We start from the raw sequence: 16,911 nt of genomic DNA on the forward strand, positions 1-16,911 counted from the left end.
ATTTCTTATATGGTTGTGCTGCTTGCCCCAGGGCCCCAAACTGCCAGTTATAGCTGCGACCCTCAGGGCAAGTGATTTGTCCAGTTACAGATCCTGAAAACAACTGGTCAAGGTTTGGACTTTCAGCCATGCTCTCTTTCCCCCTAATGACTCACATTATATACCAAGGAAGCTGGTGGTATAGTGGATAGAGCACGAGACTTGAAGTCAGGAAGACCTGCGTTCAGATTCAGCCTCAGGATACTTGAGCTGTGTGACCCTGGGCAAGTCACTTCACCAGTTTGCTTCAGTTTCTTCATCTGTAAAATGGAGAAAATAACAGCACCTGCCTCCAAGAGTTATGAAGATCAGATGCCTGGAACATGTTGTTGTTGTGTGTGACTCTTACTGACTCCAAGGACCATAGCATGACAACACTGTTCATGGGGTCTTCTTGGCAGAGATACTGAAGGGGTTTGCCATTTCCTTTTCCAGCTCATTTTACAGATGAGGAAACTGAGGCAGACAGGGTGAAGTGACTTGTCCAGGGTCACACAGCTCGTAACTCTCTGAGGCTGGATTTGAACTCAGATCTTTCTGACTCTAGATCCAGGGCTCTACTGTGCCGCCCAGGTGCCTTATAGTAGGGGCTATGTAAATATTAGTTATCATTTTTATTACTTTAAGAGTGCTAGACTGTGAGCCACTCCTCCAGGCCTGGCAGCAGCCCTTCTGCTGCACAGATCATTCCCTCGTTTATCATTCCACAAATAGTCCCTGCTGAGTGCCAAGCCCTGTTCTCTGGGAAGGGGCATCTATGGCACGTCTCTCCCTCTCTCTGGGGCTCAGTTTCCCCATCTGCAAAAGGAGAAGAGAGGACCAGGGGAGCTGCCAGTTCCCAAAGTCTACAGACCCATGTCTAGCTCTATGATTTCTTGGGTCAGGAGGGAGGAGCCCACCAGAGTTGTCTTGTCCTCAAAGATGGAAACAGCTGGGCTCTGACGCTTCAGAAAAGACAAAAACAAACAGAAAACAAGCCCCTCAGCCAAGCAAGACTGAGCCTGGAAAGAATGTCGAGAATGAAATTTAGCTGAGTTGTTTAGAGTTTGGCACCAGTGAAGTCACAGTCGTGGGTATGATTCCCTTGTGGCCCAAGGAGCTTGGCTGTGTTCCTCAGCTGTAACTGGGAGATGCTGGAGGAAGGGGAACCAATAACACTGTATTGTAGTGGTCCAGGAGAGAGGCACATAGGTGGTGCCAAAGTGCACAGAGTGCCAGACCTAGAGTCAGGAGGACCTGAGTTCAAACTGGGCAAATCACTTCACCCTGTTTGTCTCAGTTTTCTTATCTGCAAAATGAGCTGGAGAAAGAAATGGCCAACCCCTCCACTATCTCTGCCAAGAGAACCGCAAATGGGTCATAAAGAGTTGGACATGGCTGAAATGACTGGACAACCATCTTTATATAAGGATCCCTCTGGACTTCAAAATGCAATGTTATGTCTGGCTTATTGTATTTTGCTTATTTTGTTAATGATTGCCCAGATATTTCTGAGGGGTTGATACCTCTGCTGAGCTATACTGCCCTAAGCACAAACATGTCCACGTAGAGGAAAGGGTCTTGGCTTCAGAGTCAAAGAACCTGCCTTGGAATCCTCGTTCTGACAAGCATGTGGGACCTTGGCCAAGCCAGGCTCCTTCTCTGCCGGGTGAGGAGAGGACCTCCAAAGAGTCCCTTCCTGCTCCAAGTCTATAGTCTGAGGCACTCGATGAGGGGGATCATCAGGAGGCATCCTTCACCCCCTCAGCTCCCAGGATCCAGGTTCTTGTCACCATCAGTGGGTAGAAACATCCATTTCCCAAGTGAATGGAACTTCCAGGTGAAGTGATTTTTCCTCTGGGGAGAGCTGGCAAACATGAAGAGCCTCTCTTTGATTCTGACAGGATAAAATAAAAAAAAATAATTCAATCATAGACGGTGAAGTCTAAGAGTGGATTGGGAAGAAAGAAAAAAAGAGCTGAATTAAGTGAGAAAATTCAGGGGAAATATTAAGCTAAATGGCCCACTTCCATTCAGTTCATCTCCTGGTGCTGCGGATTGCACAAGCAGAAGTGCACAGGGAGCTTTGTCTCTGCTTCATTGGAATAAGGGCATTTTCCAGGCCGGTTTGCTCCCAGGCACAGACCTATAAGTGACTTCCATGTCACAGCATGCAGACATGGAAGGAAACAGAGGTTTCACCTCATTCAACTCCAACATTTTACATGTAAAGAAGCCAGCTGTAGGATTAGGGTTAGGGTGACTTGCTCACAGCCCCAGCTAGGTGGGAGCAGGAGGATCTGGACCTTTCACACCCCAGATAGGTCTCATGATAAAAGACACTTGGGGAAATGAGGAGGTTAGTACGCTCAAGAGACTGGGATGGATTCTGAAACATTAACCTTCTTCTATAGAGATGGGGCATGGGCAGGTAGGCCCCAACCCCCATTTGCTGCCTTCCCCAAGAAGGTTCCAGAAGCTGGTGTCAGTTGGCTGGGCAGCTGACCATAGGCAACTGGCAACGGTGGGGTGTGGCGAGAATTGTGAGGCCCGAGCTCCCAAGGTCGCTCATGGGGGCTCCTGGCCCCCCAGTCTGAAGGACAGTAGACCTGTGAGGGATGTCAGTGAACGTGGATCTTCAAGGTGACATTGTTTCCTAGGAGAATGGATTTCAAGGGGTCACAAACATCTCTGTGGGCCAGTGTCTCAGGTCTGTGAGTGAGCTAATGGTTCTTATTTTCTCTTTTCTTTTTAATTCGTGCTAAATTTCAAGCTCTCCTGACTTTCTTTGGCCAGATGTGCCTGCCTGTTCTTTGCAGGGGATAGATTTCTGTTTCTTTTAAACAGAAAATCTCATACAAACTATATCTTTAGTGAGGACAATTCTGGAGATGTTCACAGTCTCAGGACGGGCCTTGGTGTGGACAGAGGTAAATCACAAATGGCGCTTACCTGCAAGGGATGTATTCATGGATACTCACCCTTAACATGGAGAGGGCTTGCAATATGTTTCAGTGAAAGGAAGACAAACACCCCCAAAATCCCAGCTCTCGTTGTGAGACCATGAAAGGAACACAGGTCCAGGTGTCCAAGGATCTGAGTTCAGATGCTTCATCTTGTGATGGCGGGCAAGTGTCCTCACCTGTATTTACCTTTGTTTCCTCATCTATAAAATGGGGATAATGATACCACCAATTTCCCAGGGTTTCCATGAGGATAAAATGACATACTTGTGAAGCACTTTGCAAACCTTAAAGGCCTGTATAAATGGCCTGTTATTATTGTGATGATTAAAATGACTAGGGCCCTGCGGTCTCTCCCAACTATAGATCTATGATCCAATGAATTTAAGCTACTTAACCTCAGTTTTCTAATCTGTAAAAAGGAGAGAATTAGACTAAAGGGACTCTGGTTCCCATTCAGCTTTAGAGCCAGGATGCTTGAAGCATATGTAACACTATGCTTGGTCTTCTGGGGATGTGTAAATCACGGACGAGGGAATGGGATCATAGAGTCAGGTGCTTCACTGAAGGAGACGAAAAAGGAGGAGGAAAGCTTGACCCTGGGCTCTGCCAGGCTGTGGGAGGGGATCAGGGCCTCTCCATTCTCTGTGCTTGATGTCAGGAAAGACTTCTTAACATGAGCTGCCAGGTTAAGTAGTGAGCTTCCTGTCATGCAGAGAATTGTTTGCCACTAGTTGGGGATGTCAGCAGAGGAGATTCTCAGGATTACAGATCTAAGCTGGAAGGGACCTTAGAGTCTGATTCCTTCATTTTACCAGTGAGGAGGGGAATTGATTTACCCAAGGTCACACAGTGGGTAATCATCAGGGTGGGATTTGAACCCAGTCCTCAAGCAGTATACTCCCAGATGGTCTCTGGAGGGCCTTCCAGTGACTCTGAAAACTTAGTTCGTGCCCTTAGGGCACTAATTAGGAAAATAATAAGTAAAATAATAACAGCTAGCATTTTCAAGTTTGCAAAGAGCTTTACAAATATGACGTCACTTGATCTTCACAACAACTTTGGGAAGGAAGGGCTATTATTATCCCCATTTGACAGATGAGGAAACAGCAAGGTGAAGTCACTTGCTACACTAGTCACAGTAAGCTAGTAAGAAGCTGGATTTGAATTCAGGACTTCTTGGCTCCAGGTCCAGCTCTCTCTCCACTGGGCCATCTAACAACATAAAATTGTATTTAGAAGTCAAACTAGTCATCCAAACAAAACATATTATAGGAATTGAGCAGAGAAAGGGAGAATCCAATCTTTGCTTTACAGATGAGAAAACTGGAGAGAGACACAGAGAGACAGGCAGAAACAGAGACAGAGAGAGACAGACACACAGAGAGAGACAGAGACAGAGAGAGAACTGTCTCAAAGAACAAATTGACTTCAGTCCAGCTCTAGAAACGAGACCCAAAAAACGGACAAACATTTTATCATGTGCTCACACCAAAGCCATGAAGACAACAATGGACCACCCCCTCCCCTCAAGGGGCTTCCATGTTGGGGGGATAGGAGGTGGGACTGGAGGACTGGAAGAGAGCAACCCATATGCTACCTAAGCAAAAGCTGTGATGATCCACCTGGGGGTGAAGGAGAGGGAGGCCCCAGCAGCTGCTCTGTCTCTTTGGACCCCAGCAGGGCACTGAGCCAGATGGAGCTGCAGCACAGTCAGAACAGATCTTCTGAGAAGCTGAGGGAAATCCTTGTACATGAAGCCACCTTGAAGGAACTTGGTCAAACAGAAGGGGATGGAGGCGAAGCCAGCCCTTTCTAAGTGAAGACGCTTATGCCAGTCCAAGGGGGACCACGGCAGTGCCCTGCAGCTTTCTGATCGCCCACCAGTCCTTTTCTGGGGTGGGCACTTTCCTTCTTGGAGTAGAAGATGTTTTGATGCTTTCTGGAGGCCAAAAATCACTCACAGGTGCCTCTCCATAAGGCCAGGCACCCTTGTCCCACTGAACCTGAGGGGAAATGTGTTTGGGGGGACAGCATTAAGCAAGCACCCTCACCCCATCTTTACTCCAATACAATTCTTGGGGGTGGAAACCAAGCTTCTTAATCAGATGTAACTAGAGGCCCTCTGCTGCAGAAGCTAAGTAATTAGGGAGGGGTTGCCAAGCTTCCAGGGCCCATGGCTCTGTGCCTGGCACTAGCCCCTGGGCAGGGGGCTGCCAAGAGAGTCTTAAGGAAGCTTATAACCTGCCAGAGGGGCACTTTGAGGTGTTCAGTTCCCTCCAGGGACCTTCGAGCCTTCAGAACTCGTCCATTAAAGCACACAGAATACCTACATCACAGCATTGTGGACACCATGCACTATCAGGAAAGCCTGCCCAGGTAAGAATATATTCAGTTAAGGGTATGGCCAGGTAAGAGCCTGCCCTGAGAAGTGGCTCCCTAGGTAAACTCCTTCCCAGGTAAATGCTTGTCCAAGTAAGCTCCTGCTCAGACGAACTCCTACCTAACCACACAAGTTCTTGGCCTGGTGAGCAGAGCCTGTCTGGATAAGTACCTGCCTAGGTAAGCTCCTGACCAGGTAATCACCTTCTCAACTAAGACTCTAATCCAGTAAACTCCTTGTCAGACTCATGGCCAGGTAAAATTCTGCCAAGGTAAGTGCCCATTCCAGGTAAGAACATTCCCAGATAAATGCTGACCTAGGTAAGTTCTTGCCAACTAAATGCCTATCTAAGTAAGCTCCTGTCCAGGTAAATACCTGCCCACTTAGGCTCTTGGTCACATAAGGGCCTGCCCAGAAAACATCTGATTAACAAAAGCCTGACCAGATCAGCCCCAACTGGGTCAGCTCCTGTCTGGGTATGCTCTTGTCCAGGTCGTCCTCTGTCCAAGTAAGAGCCTATGACACTGCAGCAGTACAGGCAGGTCTGGAAGCATTCAGGATAATCCCTGGCTGCTTCTGGCTTGCGTTCCCAGTTTCCAAAGCTCTTTTTCCAACATAACCACATTTGTTCATTGTAAACTTGTGAGATAGGGCCTTGTAAGTGTTGGTAAGTATCGGTATCTTCATTTCACAAATGGGAAATTAAGGCTCAGACAGCCCCTTAGAAAAAATGTTCCCCATACGCTATAATCTCATGAGCTTATTACCATAATCAAGGGCAGTAGGGATGACGACTTGAACTCGGGGTGGAGGCAGAAGGAGGGAAGAGTAGAGGGTCGGTGTGAGAGGCAGAGGCAGAATCAACACAACTTGGCAACCAACTGATTGAGAAAAGGGAAAAGAAAGGGAAGTCTGAGTGAGGGGAAGACAATGGTGCCTTCAGCAGCCATACCAATGGAGATAGGGAAATAGCAGCCCTCCCAGCTAGCCTCCTTGTCTCTCATCTCTCAAGTCCAGTCGAGTTGACAAGAATTAAGTGCCTACTACATGCCAGGCATTATGCTAAATGGAGCATGGGGATAAAATCCATCTTTGTCACAGGGCTAGGTGTAGGGAGGAAAATGTCTAACTCCATTTTGGACATGGCGCACTGGAGAGGCCAATGGGACATTGAGGGGGCCACATCCAGCAGGTAACTGGCCATGTAGGGGCCTGGGACTTGGGAAAGAAACAATAGCTGGACATACATATGTAAAAACCTCTGTGTAGAGTGGATAAAGGAAGCCATGGGAGTCAATTAGACTATCCCAAGATGGCCTTAAAAAATAGATCTTGTTCATGGTGTCTTGTTATACATTCGCTTTAGAAACCATAATCAACAACCATGTATTGAGCACCTAGAGGCAATAAGGTGGGGTAGTGGATAGTGTGGCACTGAGGATCAAGACAGATCTAAGTTCAAATCCTGTTTCAGACATAGCCGCTTTGTGACCCCAGGCAAGTCACAACTTCTCATTGCCTTAGTTTCCTTAACTGAAAAAAAAAGGATGAGAATAACACCTACTTCCCAAGGTTGCTGTGAGGATAAAATGAAATAATGCCCATCAAGCCTTTCGCAAACCTTAAAGCATTATCAGCATGTCATCTATTATGTGTTGAACCCCTCTAGGCTCTGAGGCACAGCATTCTAGTGGGAGAGGCAACCCATGTATACACAGATTCGAATCCACTTTTTCTTTTCCCTTTCAGGCTACCTATTCCTGATCTGGTAGACTCGGTGAGAAGATACCTCAATGCCCAAAAGCCCATTTTAGATGATGATCAATTCAGGTACAGATTGGTCAACAGGAAATCTCCTGACCCAAGTCAGTTGGGGAATCCATGTTTGGATTCACAACCATCCTCATGTCCTATTCTCTGAGGCTTATGGAAACTGGGGTGGGGTAGGGCATGTGGGAGAGGGGTATGGCAGGGAGCTGCCCTCCAGTAAGCCTCTGGCTCTTGAACCTCACCCTCCACAAGGATATCAAGTCAACTCATCAGTGATGACATCTTTGAGACTAGCCCAGGGTGGGAAACTGCCCCAAGGCCATGTGTGGCCTTCTAGGTCCTTGGGTGTGGTTTTTTGACTGAATCCAGACTTCACAGAACAAAGAAGTCTGGATTCAGTCAAAGGGCTGAACTTGAGGACCTAGAAAGAGCCACATGTGGCCTTGAGACAATAGGCTCCTTACCCCTGGGCCAATCATTCAACTAGCTCCAAATCCATCTAGTTCCTATATCTCCATGTTGACAATTACAATGGCATGAAAGACGTGGTCAGATCTTGTATTTCAACTCTCTCTGAGCCAATTTCGTTCTGTTCTTTCCACTCTAAAGGTAATTCTTGTCATAGAAACAAGGAAACAGAATATTGAGTATGTTCAGGATTTCTGACTTTATTTTTATCATCATCCAATCCCAGGGGATCTTGGATACCTCTGCCTTGAGTCTCTTCTCTATCATAGGAGAAAACTCCCCAAACATAAGCAAACCAAATACACAGACCCTGTTTGTTATCTCTTGCATTCTTTGCCAGTCTTGCGCCATCTTGAACTGAACAGGACCAGGAAAGCCATCCTTGGCTCTCCTATTCTGTCTGCATGAAGTTAAAAATCCAAGTCAATGAGATCACTCTGTGTCCACTTGGATCTCCCTAAACAACTCTTCCCCATTCTCTTCATCCAAATGGATTCTTTTTGGTTTTCAGAATTTTGATCTTGAGAACTTCCCATCCCCTCTTAGGCCTACCCTTCTTAAGGGATTTCAGTCTATGGGATCCTGCTCATGCTTCTCCCCAAGCCTAGGGACCTACACACATACCAGTCTACACTCAAATTGCCTTTCCTCCACTGTCACAAAGGCTAAGATGGACTGGCCACTTGCTCCTAAGCTTCCTATCATGTTGACTTTAGTAACCAGGTTCTTCCCATTGGTGAAAATCAGGTCCAGAAGAGTGAGACCCTTGTGGTTTCCTCCTCTTCTTTCTCCTCCAAAAAGATGAAATTATTGGTAAGTCACGCCATGATGTGATCAGCTGCTGTGCTTTGAGGAGAGAGAAAACAGGGTAACTGACACCCACTTCCATTTCCCAAACTCTTCATCTCCTTCTGCCTTCTGTGAAAGTGATAACAGGGCTATTTCCACAACATCCTTTCTGGCTGGACCTTCCCCCACGGGCTCCCCAGTGTGCTGCCTTCTCTGGTTCTTCTATTTGCTCACACAGGTCTCTCTTGCTAACTCACAATGCTTGTTCCACCTACAACATCTGCTTCTCCTTTCTGGCCCTTTGGAAAGAGGTGGGCCCTTCCAGAGCCTTCCATTCCACAGGGTTCCATGATGCCTTCTTGCATTAGGAGGCACCTCGCTTGTTACTCATATGGTGTAGAAGACATCGGAAGGCATGGATTTTACTATGGCTCCTTTGTCAACTTTGACCTTTTGCTTATCCCTGGACATTTCACCCGCTGTTCTGCATTAGAACTGGTCTGTATGGGAGCCAGCTTGGCAGGGGTACAGAAGCCCTTTTCTCCCTTCCCCTTCCTTCGTCAGTTTAAAGAAATTAGATTAGATGAATAAGACTCCAGACAAACACACACACACAAATAGATACACATGTGTGCATGTATGCACATACCTGTATTTATACATATAGTATGTTTCCACATATGTATGTATATATGCATGTATGAGCATGTATATGGGTATACACACACATATGGATAAGTGGGGGCAGCTAGGTGGTGCAGAGCATAGAGTGCTGGGTCTAGGGTCAGGAAGACTCTTCTTCCTAAGTTCAAATCTGGCCTCAGACACTTACAAGCTGTGTGACCCTGGGCAAGTCACTCTACCCTATTTTCTTCAGTTTCCTTATCTGTGAAATGAACTGGAGAAGGAAATGGCAAACCACTCTAACATCTCTGCCAAGAAAACCCCAAATGGGGTCACGAAGAGTTGGACATGACTTTAATGACTGAACAACAACAGGTATATATGTGTTTTGTGGTTCATCAGTCATTTCATTCATATTATATATATATACATATATGATATTTATGTATATTATATATGTAATTTTTAAAACTAGACCTTCTTAGATATACTCCTTTCATTGCCAAGAAGTTATATTCCAATATTTTAAGCAATAGTCCAGAAATTCAAATCATATTCTCAGATACAATCTTATTAACCAGCTGTTAGCTTCCCCCAAGTGTCCACTCTTCCAAAGCCTTTATATTCGGTTGGTAGCCTTGATGTAAACACCACCTGTACCCCTAAGTTTTTCAATTTCTTACCTAGTTTCATCATAATTCTTAGCAATGCTTTCTAAATTTCTTCTGGCAAAATTTTATTTTAAAATTTCATTTAAGTTTTTCATTTGACAAAAATCTGTTTTCTATCCTCACCTTACCCTCATTTAGAAAAGAAAATAAACAAAACCCTTGTAAGAAATCCACATAACAAAGCGAAACAAATTCCTACATTGGTCATGTCCCATTCTGGAGCAAGTCCATCCCCTCTCTGTTAGGAGGGAGGCAGACACCTCATTATCAGTCCTCTGACGTTATGGGTGGTCATCGTGTTACTCAATATTCTTAAGTCTTTCAAAGTTGTATTGTTGTTACTGTGTGAATCGTCATCCTGGTCCTGCTCACATCAAATTGCATTAGCTTATACAATTTTTCCCACTTACGTTTTTAATCCATCCCTTTTGTCATTTCATACAGCAAAGTAGTATTTCATTCTAAATTCTATTTATATGCCACAATTTGTTCCGCCATTTTCCAGCTGATATTTCAATTTTGTTGGCATTACAAAAAAGAGCTGCTATTTTTTTTGTACCCTTTTGTCTCTTTTGGGAGTAGAGACCTACTAGTGGTACTGCTGGATCAAAGGGTAGGCGTAGTTTGGGAACTTTCTAAGCACATTCCAAATTGCTTTCCAGAATGACTAGGCCAGGTTACATAACAGTGCGTTAACGTGCCTGTTTGCCCACAGCCCCTCCAACATTTACAATTTTCCTTTTTTGTCAACTTCACCAATCTAATGGGTACGAAGCCAAATCTCAGAGCTGTTTTATTGTGCATTTTCATTATAAATTTGGAGCCTTTTATCATATAACTAATGAAAGCATGGGTTCCTTCCTTAGATAACTCCAATAGCATCAATTGTTCACATGCGAGTTACCCCAAGTGGGGAGTATGTCAGGTTAGACAATGTCATTGGAGATTTGCCAGAACATCCCAGAGACACACCCCTAAAACAACAATAAATCTTTCTTTTTTTATTGACTTCATTTATAACATATATTTATTTCTAATAGTTGTTTATATCTATTAATAGAATTTATTTGTAAGACTGTCTTTAACTTTATAAAGTAAAAGTCTGCAAGGAAACCTCCTCTGAGATAGCAAAGGGCAATTGTCACACTGGTTTAAAATGCTACGTTGCTGAGTTTCCCTGGGTTTTATATAGTGGTACGAGGCCTTCAAAAACTTCATAAAGTAATGTGTTAAAATTTATACTCTTAGTCAGGAAACTCCTAAATTCTGTAGTCTATGTAAAATAAAGTATCAGAGTCAGACTGGGTCAGTCAGCTAACTAGCAGTTCTTAAATACTATGTTCCCTCAAATGGTGCTAAGCACTATGGGTAAAAAGGAAGTCCGTGCCCTCATGGAGCTCATAGTCTAATGGGGGAGACCACATGCAGACAGCTATGCACAAACAAGCTATAGACAAGACTGGGTAAATATTTTCATGAGATATTCCACAAAGACTATGACAGTCGATCTTCCCATGGCTCACCTCTGCTGGCCACAAAGCAACCTCAGTGCCCCCTCACCAGGGAGCTCCCCATCACTACTTAGCCCTTCTTCTGCACTGCTCTTCTAATGATTCTCTCTCTCTCTCTCTCTCTGTCTTTGTCTCTGTCTGTCTCTCTGTATCTCTCTGTGTCTCTCTATCTGTATCTGTCTCTCTGTGTCTCTGTCTCTCTCTGTGTCTCTTTTTCTCTATTTCTCTCTCTCCGTCTCTGTCAGCCTCTCTGTCTCTGTGTGTGTGTGTCTCTCTATCTGTATGTGTCTCTCTGGTTCTCTGTGTGTCTGTCTTCTCTCTCTTTTTCTCTATTTCTCTCTCTCTGTCTCTGTCTCTCTCTCTCTTGTGAATAACATACATCATAGAGTGTGAGCAGCTACTTCCTCTTCTGATGGTCCAGCAGCCCTCTCTTCAGGAAGAACCTTGTATGTAGGACATAGGTCCTTCTTCCAGCCCCACACACATGAGAAAACAGAGGAGTTGCCATTTGCCCAAAGTCATAGAGCTCCTGAGACTAGGTCAGGTGCCTCCCATTCTAGGCTGGTGATCTTTCCTCCTCCCTTTTTCCCAGCAGAGGAGTGTCTTCTCCTCAGTTTCCCATTTCATCTTTTGCTGTGTAGAAGCAGCTTTGCCTGCAATGGTTGTAACTCTCTGTTCTCTCTTCTTAGGAAAACAGAACTCCTGAGTCATTCTTTTAAATATGGTATTGGAAAAGACCTGCATGAAGAGCTGGTGGCCCTGGATGAACTCCATCAGGATACCAGCTACATTTCAGGTAAAAAGAGAGACAGAGGAGAGTGTCCAAGGTCCAGAGGTCACCCCAGCTAGTTACAGATAAGGAAACTGAGACTGGGGGTGGGGGAAGTGATTTGTTCAAATAAGAAGTTGTTGACTCAGTGACTTCCAGTTCTGGAAATTCCCTTGTTGCCAACATGGTGAGACTCAAGGCCTCAGATTTATTTTGTATAAACAATAGGATGGAATATTTGATCTCTAAAGCTCATTCTGGCTCTTAAGACCTTGACTCAGAATACGCGTCCATGGTCAGATACAAACACCCTATTGGGTGCTTGTTCTTAACTGTTTTTCTTGCCTCTGGACTAGACCACGGTTGGCCTCATCCCAAGGACTAGCACAGGGCATGAGTTCTCCCTGTGCACTCTAGGACAGGCATTGGTATTCAGGATAGTTATATTTTTCCATCGCTTCTTTAAGAATGATATAAATTGGAATATTTATCAACTCTACGAAGGCAGGGACCTGTCTATCTTATCTAACTCTTGATGCATAATACAACCAGCCCTTTAAAAATTTTCTTTTGAATTGAACCGGATGAAATTGTTGGAATTGATCACTTATCAAGAATTCTTTTTTTAAAATTTTTCTTCTTTTTAGCCATGTGGATTGATGCATTTTTAGCTCTTCGGGATTCTATAGCTTTCCATAGTAATGCAGCTCTCGCCTTCCAAGCAGATCCAAACCCTGAGCAGAATGACCAGCTCACCCGTGCGACCAACCTGACCATATCAGCAATTCGGTTCCTGAAGACCTTCAGGGCTGGATACCTTGAGCCAGAGGTCATGCACCTGTACCCAGAAAAGACCGACAATGAACAATTTAAGAAACTCATTCAGTTCATATCTCCAGATATTGTGTGTACTGCGGCCTCCTTGGTCAGCGCCTATCCTCTGGATATGTCTCAATTCTACAGGCTTTTTAATACAACCCGCATTCCCCTAAACAAGAAGGATGACTTGGTCACCAATGAAAGTGGGATGCACATTTTGGTGCTACGAAATGGGAATTTTTATGTTTTTAATGTTCTGGATGGTGATGGAAATATTGTGAAGGCCTCAGAAATCCATGCCCACCTGAAATACATTCTTTCAAATGAAAGTCCCACCCCTGAATTCCCCGTGGGATACCTGACCAGTGAAAACAGAAACACCTGGGCCAAGTTGCGGAATGAGCTGTTGCATAATGGTAATGAGGAGGCCATGAGTCTTGTGGAAACAGCCATCTTCAGCCTGTGTCTAGATGACTTTTCGGTTACAGATACTGACCAGTTAGTTCAGACCCTCCACCATGGGGAGGGGATGAACCGCTGGTTTGACAAGTCTTTCAACTTGATCATCACCAAGGATGGGTCTGCGGGCATCAACCTGGAGACCTCTTGGGGGGATGGTGTGGCCGTGATCCGTTTCATGAATGAGGTCTTTAAAGACAGCACCCAGGAGCCTCTGGTCACGCCTCACTCTCAAGTTGCCAATGTGGACTCCTCTCACATGGTGAGGAAGCTAGACTTCCACCTGAATGACACTTTAAAAGAGGGCATTTCTGAAGCCAAGGAAAACTTTGAAGCTATGAGGAAGTCCTTGACTTTTCAGTGTTTCCGTTTTGAGAAAGGAGGGAAGGCCTTCCTCAAGAGGCAGAAGGTGAGCCCCGATGCCATGATCCAGCTGTCTTTCCAGATGGCTTTCCTTTCCCTGTACGGGCAGACAGTACCCACGTATGAGGCCTGCAGCACCGGGACTTTCAAGCATGGCCGCACAGAGATTATCCGGCCTGCCTCTGTTTACACCAAGAGATGCTCTGAGGCTTTCATAAGGGAGGCTTTCCGATACAAAGTGAGGGACCTTCGGAATATGCTGTCTGACTGCTCAGAATACCACATCCGACTGATCCGAGAAGCCGCCATGGGTGAGTAGGAATGTTGGTGTAGATTAGGTTCTTCCTGAGGACTCTTTCTAGAGGAAAGACAACCCAATTTTTACAGATTCAAGCAGCAATACAAAGCATTTTATAGATGAGAGACATTTTTACCTTTCATTGGGGGCCCCCTCCTATGCCTCATGGAGACACAGAGATGATCCTGTCTTCCTGAAGGCTAAGAGAGTGCAAGAACACCACAGACCTGCCAAGCTAGAAAGACCTGGGGATGAGCTGAGTGTCTGTCACAGAATCATAGACTGCCGACCTTAAGCTGGAAGGGACCTCAGGCATTGTTGAGGATGAGGGCCAGCCACTTCACCAAGTCATCTCTAGATCCCAGACCCAGAGCAGACTGTGCTGCCAACTTGCTGTGTATGACCTTCAGCTAATCATTGCTTCTCTGAGCTCCATGCTCTGCAAGGCCCCCAGTGTCCCTCACATTGTAGAACTAGTGTGTGTGGTGCTGTGGGGGGGGGGGGGGGAGGGAGTGTGTGACTCAGTGGTCTTTGAGGTTCCTCAAAGTCAGTCAACTAACATATATGAGCCAGGTACTAAGCTAAGTGCTTACAGCCCTAATATTCTATGCTCTGGGTTATAGGGTTTCTTCTAGCTCTGACATCCCCTGTCCTCAGGATCCTCCCAGCTCTGACATTCCCTGTTCTATAGCGTGTTTTTAAAATGTTTTAAAATTTACCCTTCTAGCTTTGAAATCCCAGGATCCTGAAGACTAGTCCCTGGGGCCATCCTTTTGTAGAGAGTTGTCATCAGTTCCCCAGGAGCCACAGCCTCCCTGATGCCATCTTGTTCTTTCCCTGCCACAGGGTACCTTATGAGCCATAACCACCACCTTTGTCTGTTCCCCAGGTCAGGGATTCGATAGGCACTTGTTTGCCCTGCGGTTCTTGGCAGCATCGAAGACAGGCCCCATGATTCCCGACTTCTTCCAGGATCCTGCATATTCTTATCTCAATGAAAATATCCTTTTGACAAACACATTGAGCAGCCCCTTGGTGGCCAACATTGCTTTTGCACCAGTGGTGTCAGACGGCATTGCGGTTGGGTATTCAGTTCACCAAGATTACCTGAAATTCACAGTCTCCTCCCACTGTGGCAGAAATGTTGGCGAGTTCAATCAGGGAGTGACAAAGTGCTTGGAAAATATTTTCAGTGTTCTAGAAGGCAGACCCATTCATAGCTAAGGAAGGCCCATAAAACAACTGGGTAAGGATAAGTCAGAAGACTCAACAGCCGGGCTTGGAACCAGCATTAATTAAAGGCCAATTGTTTGCTTTGTTCTAGGCCTTCCACTTTTTCCCCAGAGAGTCTGAAAATGGAGGGAGAAAAAGGAGGATCTCCCTCTAGAGCTAAATGACCAATCCTACACCCATCATCCATTCACTCACATGTTGGTGCTCAGCTGTGCCATCCTCCAAATATATTCCTAATAAGGGAAGCAACTTCTTGCTCTGCCATGCTTCCATTCATAAGTGTGTCTTTGTTACCCTTCTGAGAGTCTCATAGATGGCTTTGCCACCAACATAAGGGAGAACCATGTGGCTACAGCTCTTAAGAGTGTACACCAGCCCTGGATATCAGAAATGATTTTTACAAGCAGCTACCAGAGTAAACAAGTTCTCCCTGTTTGGAGGGTTGTTGTACTAGATAAGAGGAAGAAGGGGAGGATAACATAGGACAGCCCTTTTTTCCTGAGGTAACTGACCAAGACTGAGTGGCACTGTTTGAATGACATTGTTTGGGCCTTATCCAGTGGCTATGGCTATGGGGCTTGGGTCAAGAACATTACTCTTCTCTCTTGACTGTGCCACTTACAAGTCTCTTAACTATATGTCCTTGAAGAAAAAAGTTGGGTCATGTTAATAGAGCTTGGCCACACCTTTCGAATGTAGCTTATTAGTCCTGAGAAATTTCGAGTGACTTTCCAAGTCGCTTTCACAAGTAGTCAAAGGGAGCCCCCTCTGAATGGAAGCTTGAATGGATTTTTCCCCCAAGAGACACAGTAACAAAATATTCTGGTCTAGTAAAGCATCCAGAACATAAGGAATGCCTTGTAAGTGCTGATTTTACAAGAATCTTTCATGGCTGTGTTTTAAAAGTTTCTGCATCACTGAGATTTAAAGACAAAGAAACAAAAACTCCTAACCTACCATTTGCTGCATGTGAATCTTGTCTCCTTTGGGAGTGAGGACTTCTGTGTTCTGGACACTTGACAGGCACCTAGTAAAGGTGGGAGTGGTTATTGACTATATTGGCTGCCTCCCCTTAGGATTTTAGAAAAATTTGAGTCTAAGCAGGATTCACTTAATAGTTGAAATGTGATTCCTTCTGTTAATTATTTTTCTCCATGTTTTAGAGGAAAGTTTGAATTTGAATAAGAATTCTTCTTTGAGTCAAACATGAAGTCTCTTGTCTTTTCTCTGGGGATTTTTACTTTGATGGACATTGAATATTTACTATTAGTATGGGAATACATGGAGGGGCTGCAATCATCTACAGATCATAGGTACCTAGCATTCCTGGAGTCCAGTCACACCTGTCCTGGCTCAGGTAACATAATCCTTAAGCATTTGAAATTCTTGAAATCCCAAAGAAATGATTTCCCAGAACTCTATTCCCAGACACAATAAAAGGAATAGATAAATCCCACAAATGTAAAATAAAAATCACTGTCCCCCAAGTCATACTCATCAGGTTAAGGTATTTTAGGTGAAGACCAGGTGAAGCTGATCTTTAGTGCCTTTCCTTAATCCCCATAGGCCCACCTTTCTACCTCCATCTCCCCTTGGCACACCTGTACTCCTGCTCTCTTCTCCATTCTCCAAGATTTACTCTGCTTCCATCAAAATCTAATGGATTTTACATAAACATTGAATTCCTGAACAATTCATTCACACTGTAAGCTGTTCCACTCCTTTGTACCTGACAACTAGGGGAAAGGGGGCTACAGTTTGAATATAGCATCA

The 16,911-nt window shown here is 45.0% G+C and overlaps 1 protein-coding gene across 3 annotated transcripts; it reads left to right on the forward strand.

Moving 5' to 3' along the window:
* The first annotated feature begins 2,495 nt into the window (after nucleotides 1-2,495).
* Nucleotides 2,496-16,343, forward strand: LOC140530158 (carnitine O-palmitoyltransferase 2, mitochondrial-like). Of its 3 annotated transcripts, none has more exons than XM_072649496.1 (6): nucleotides 2,496-2,728; nucleotides 4,662-5,360; nucleotides 7,114-7,194; nucleotides 11,887-11,993; nucleotides 12,614-13,918; nucleotides 14,795-16,343. In XM_072649496.1, exons 2-6 carry the CDS (start codon nucleotides 5,158-5,160, stop codon nucleotides 15,127-15,129), a joined length of 2,031 nt encoding a protein of 676 aa, XP_072505597.1. In that variant the 5' UTR covers nucleotides 2,496-2,728; nucleotides 4,662-5,157; the 3' UTR covers nucleotides 15,130-16,343. The 3 variants fall into 3 exon arrangements, with proteins under 3 accessions (XP_072505597.1, XP_072505596.1, XP_072505598.1); XM_072649495.1 differs by having other exon boundaries at nucleotides 4,665-5,360; XM_072649497.1 differs by lacking the exon at nucleotides 4,662-5,360 and having other exon boundaries at nucleotides 2,497-2,728.
* The last annotated feature ends 568 nt before the right edge of the window (nucleotides 16,344-16,911 follow it).

Source organism: Notamacropus eugenii, chromosome 2 (genome assembly GCF_028372415.1).
Source record: "Notamacropus eugenii isolate mMacEug1 chromosome 2, mMacEug1.pri_v2, whole genome shotgun sequence".
Taxonomy (NCBI): Eukaryota; Metazoa; Chordata; class Mammalia; order Diprotodontia; family Macropodidae; genus Notamacropus; species Notamacropus eugenii.

Coding starts and splice junctions, on each gene's coding strand:
- LOC140530158 (XM_072649496.1), top strand. CDS start 5,158: ATGGCTCTGTGCCTGGCACTAGCCCCTGGGCAGGGGGCTGCCAAGAGA. Junction 7,195..11,886: donor TTAGATGATGATCAATTCAG/GTACAGATTGGT, acceptor CTCTCTTCTTAG/GAAAACAGAACTCCTGAGTC. Junction 13,919..14,794: donor GATCCGAGAAGCCGCCATGG/GTGAGTAGGAAT, acceptor TCTGTTCCCCAG/GTCAGGGATTCGATAGGCAC.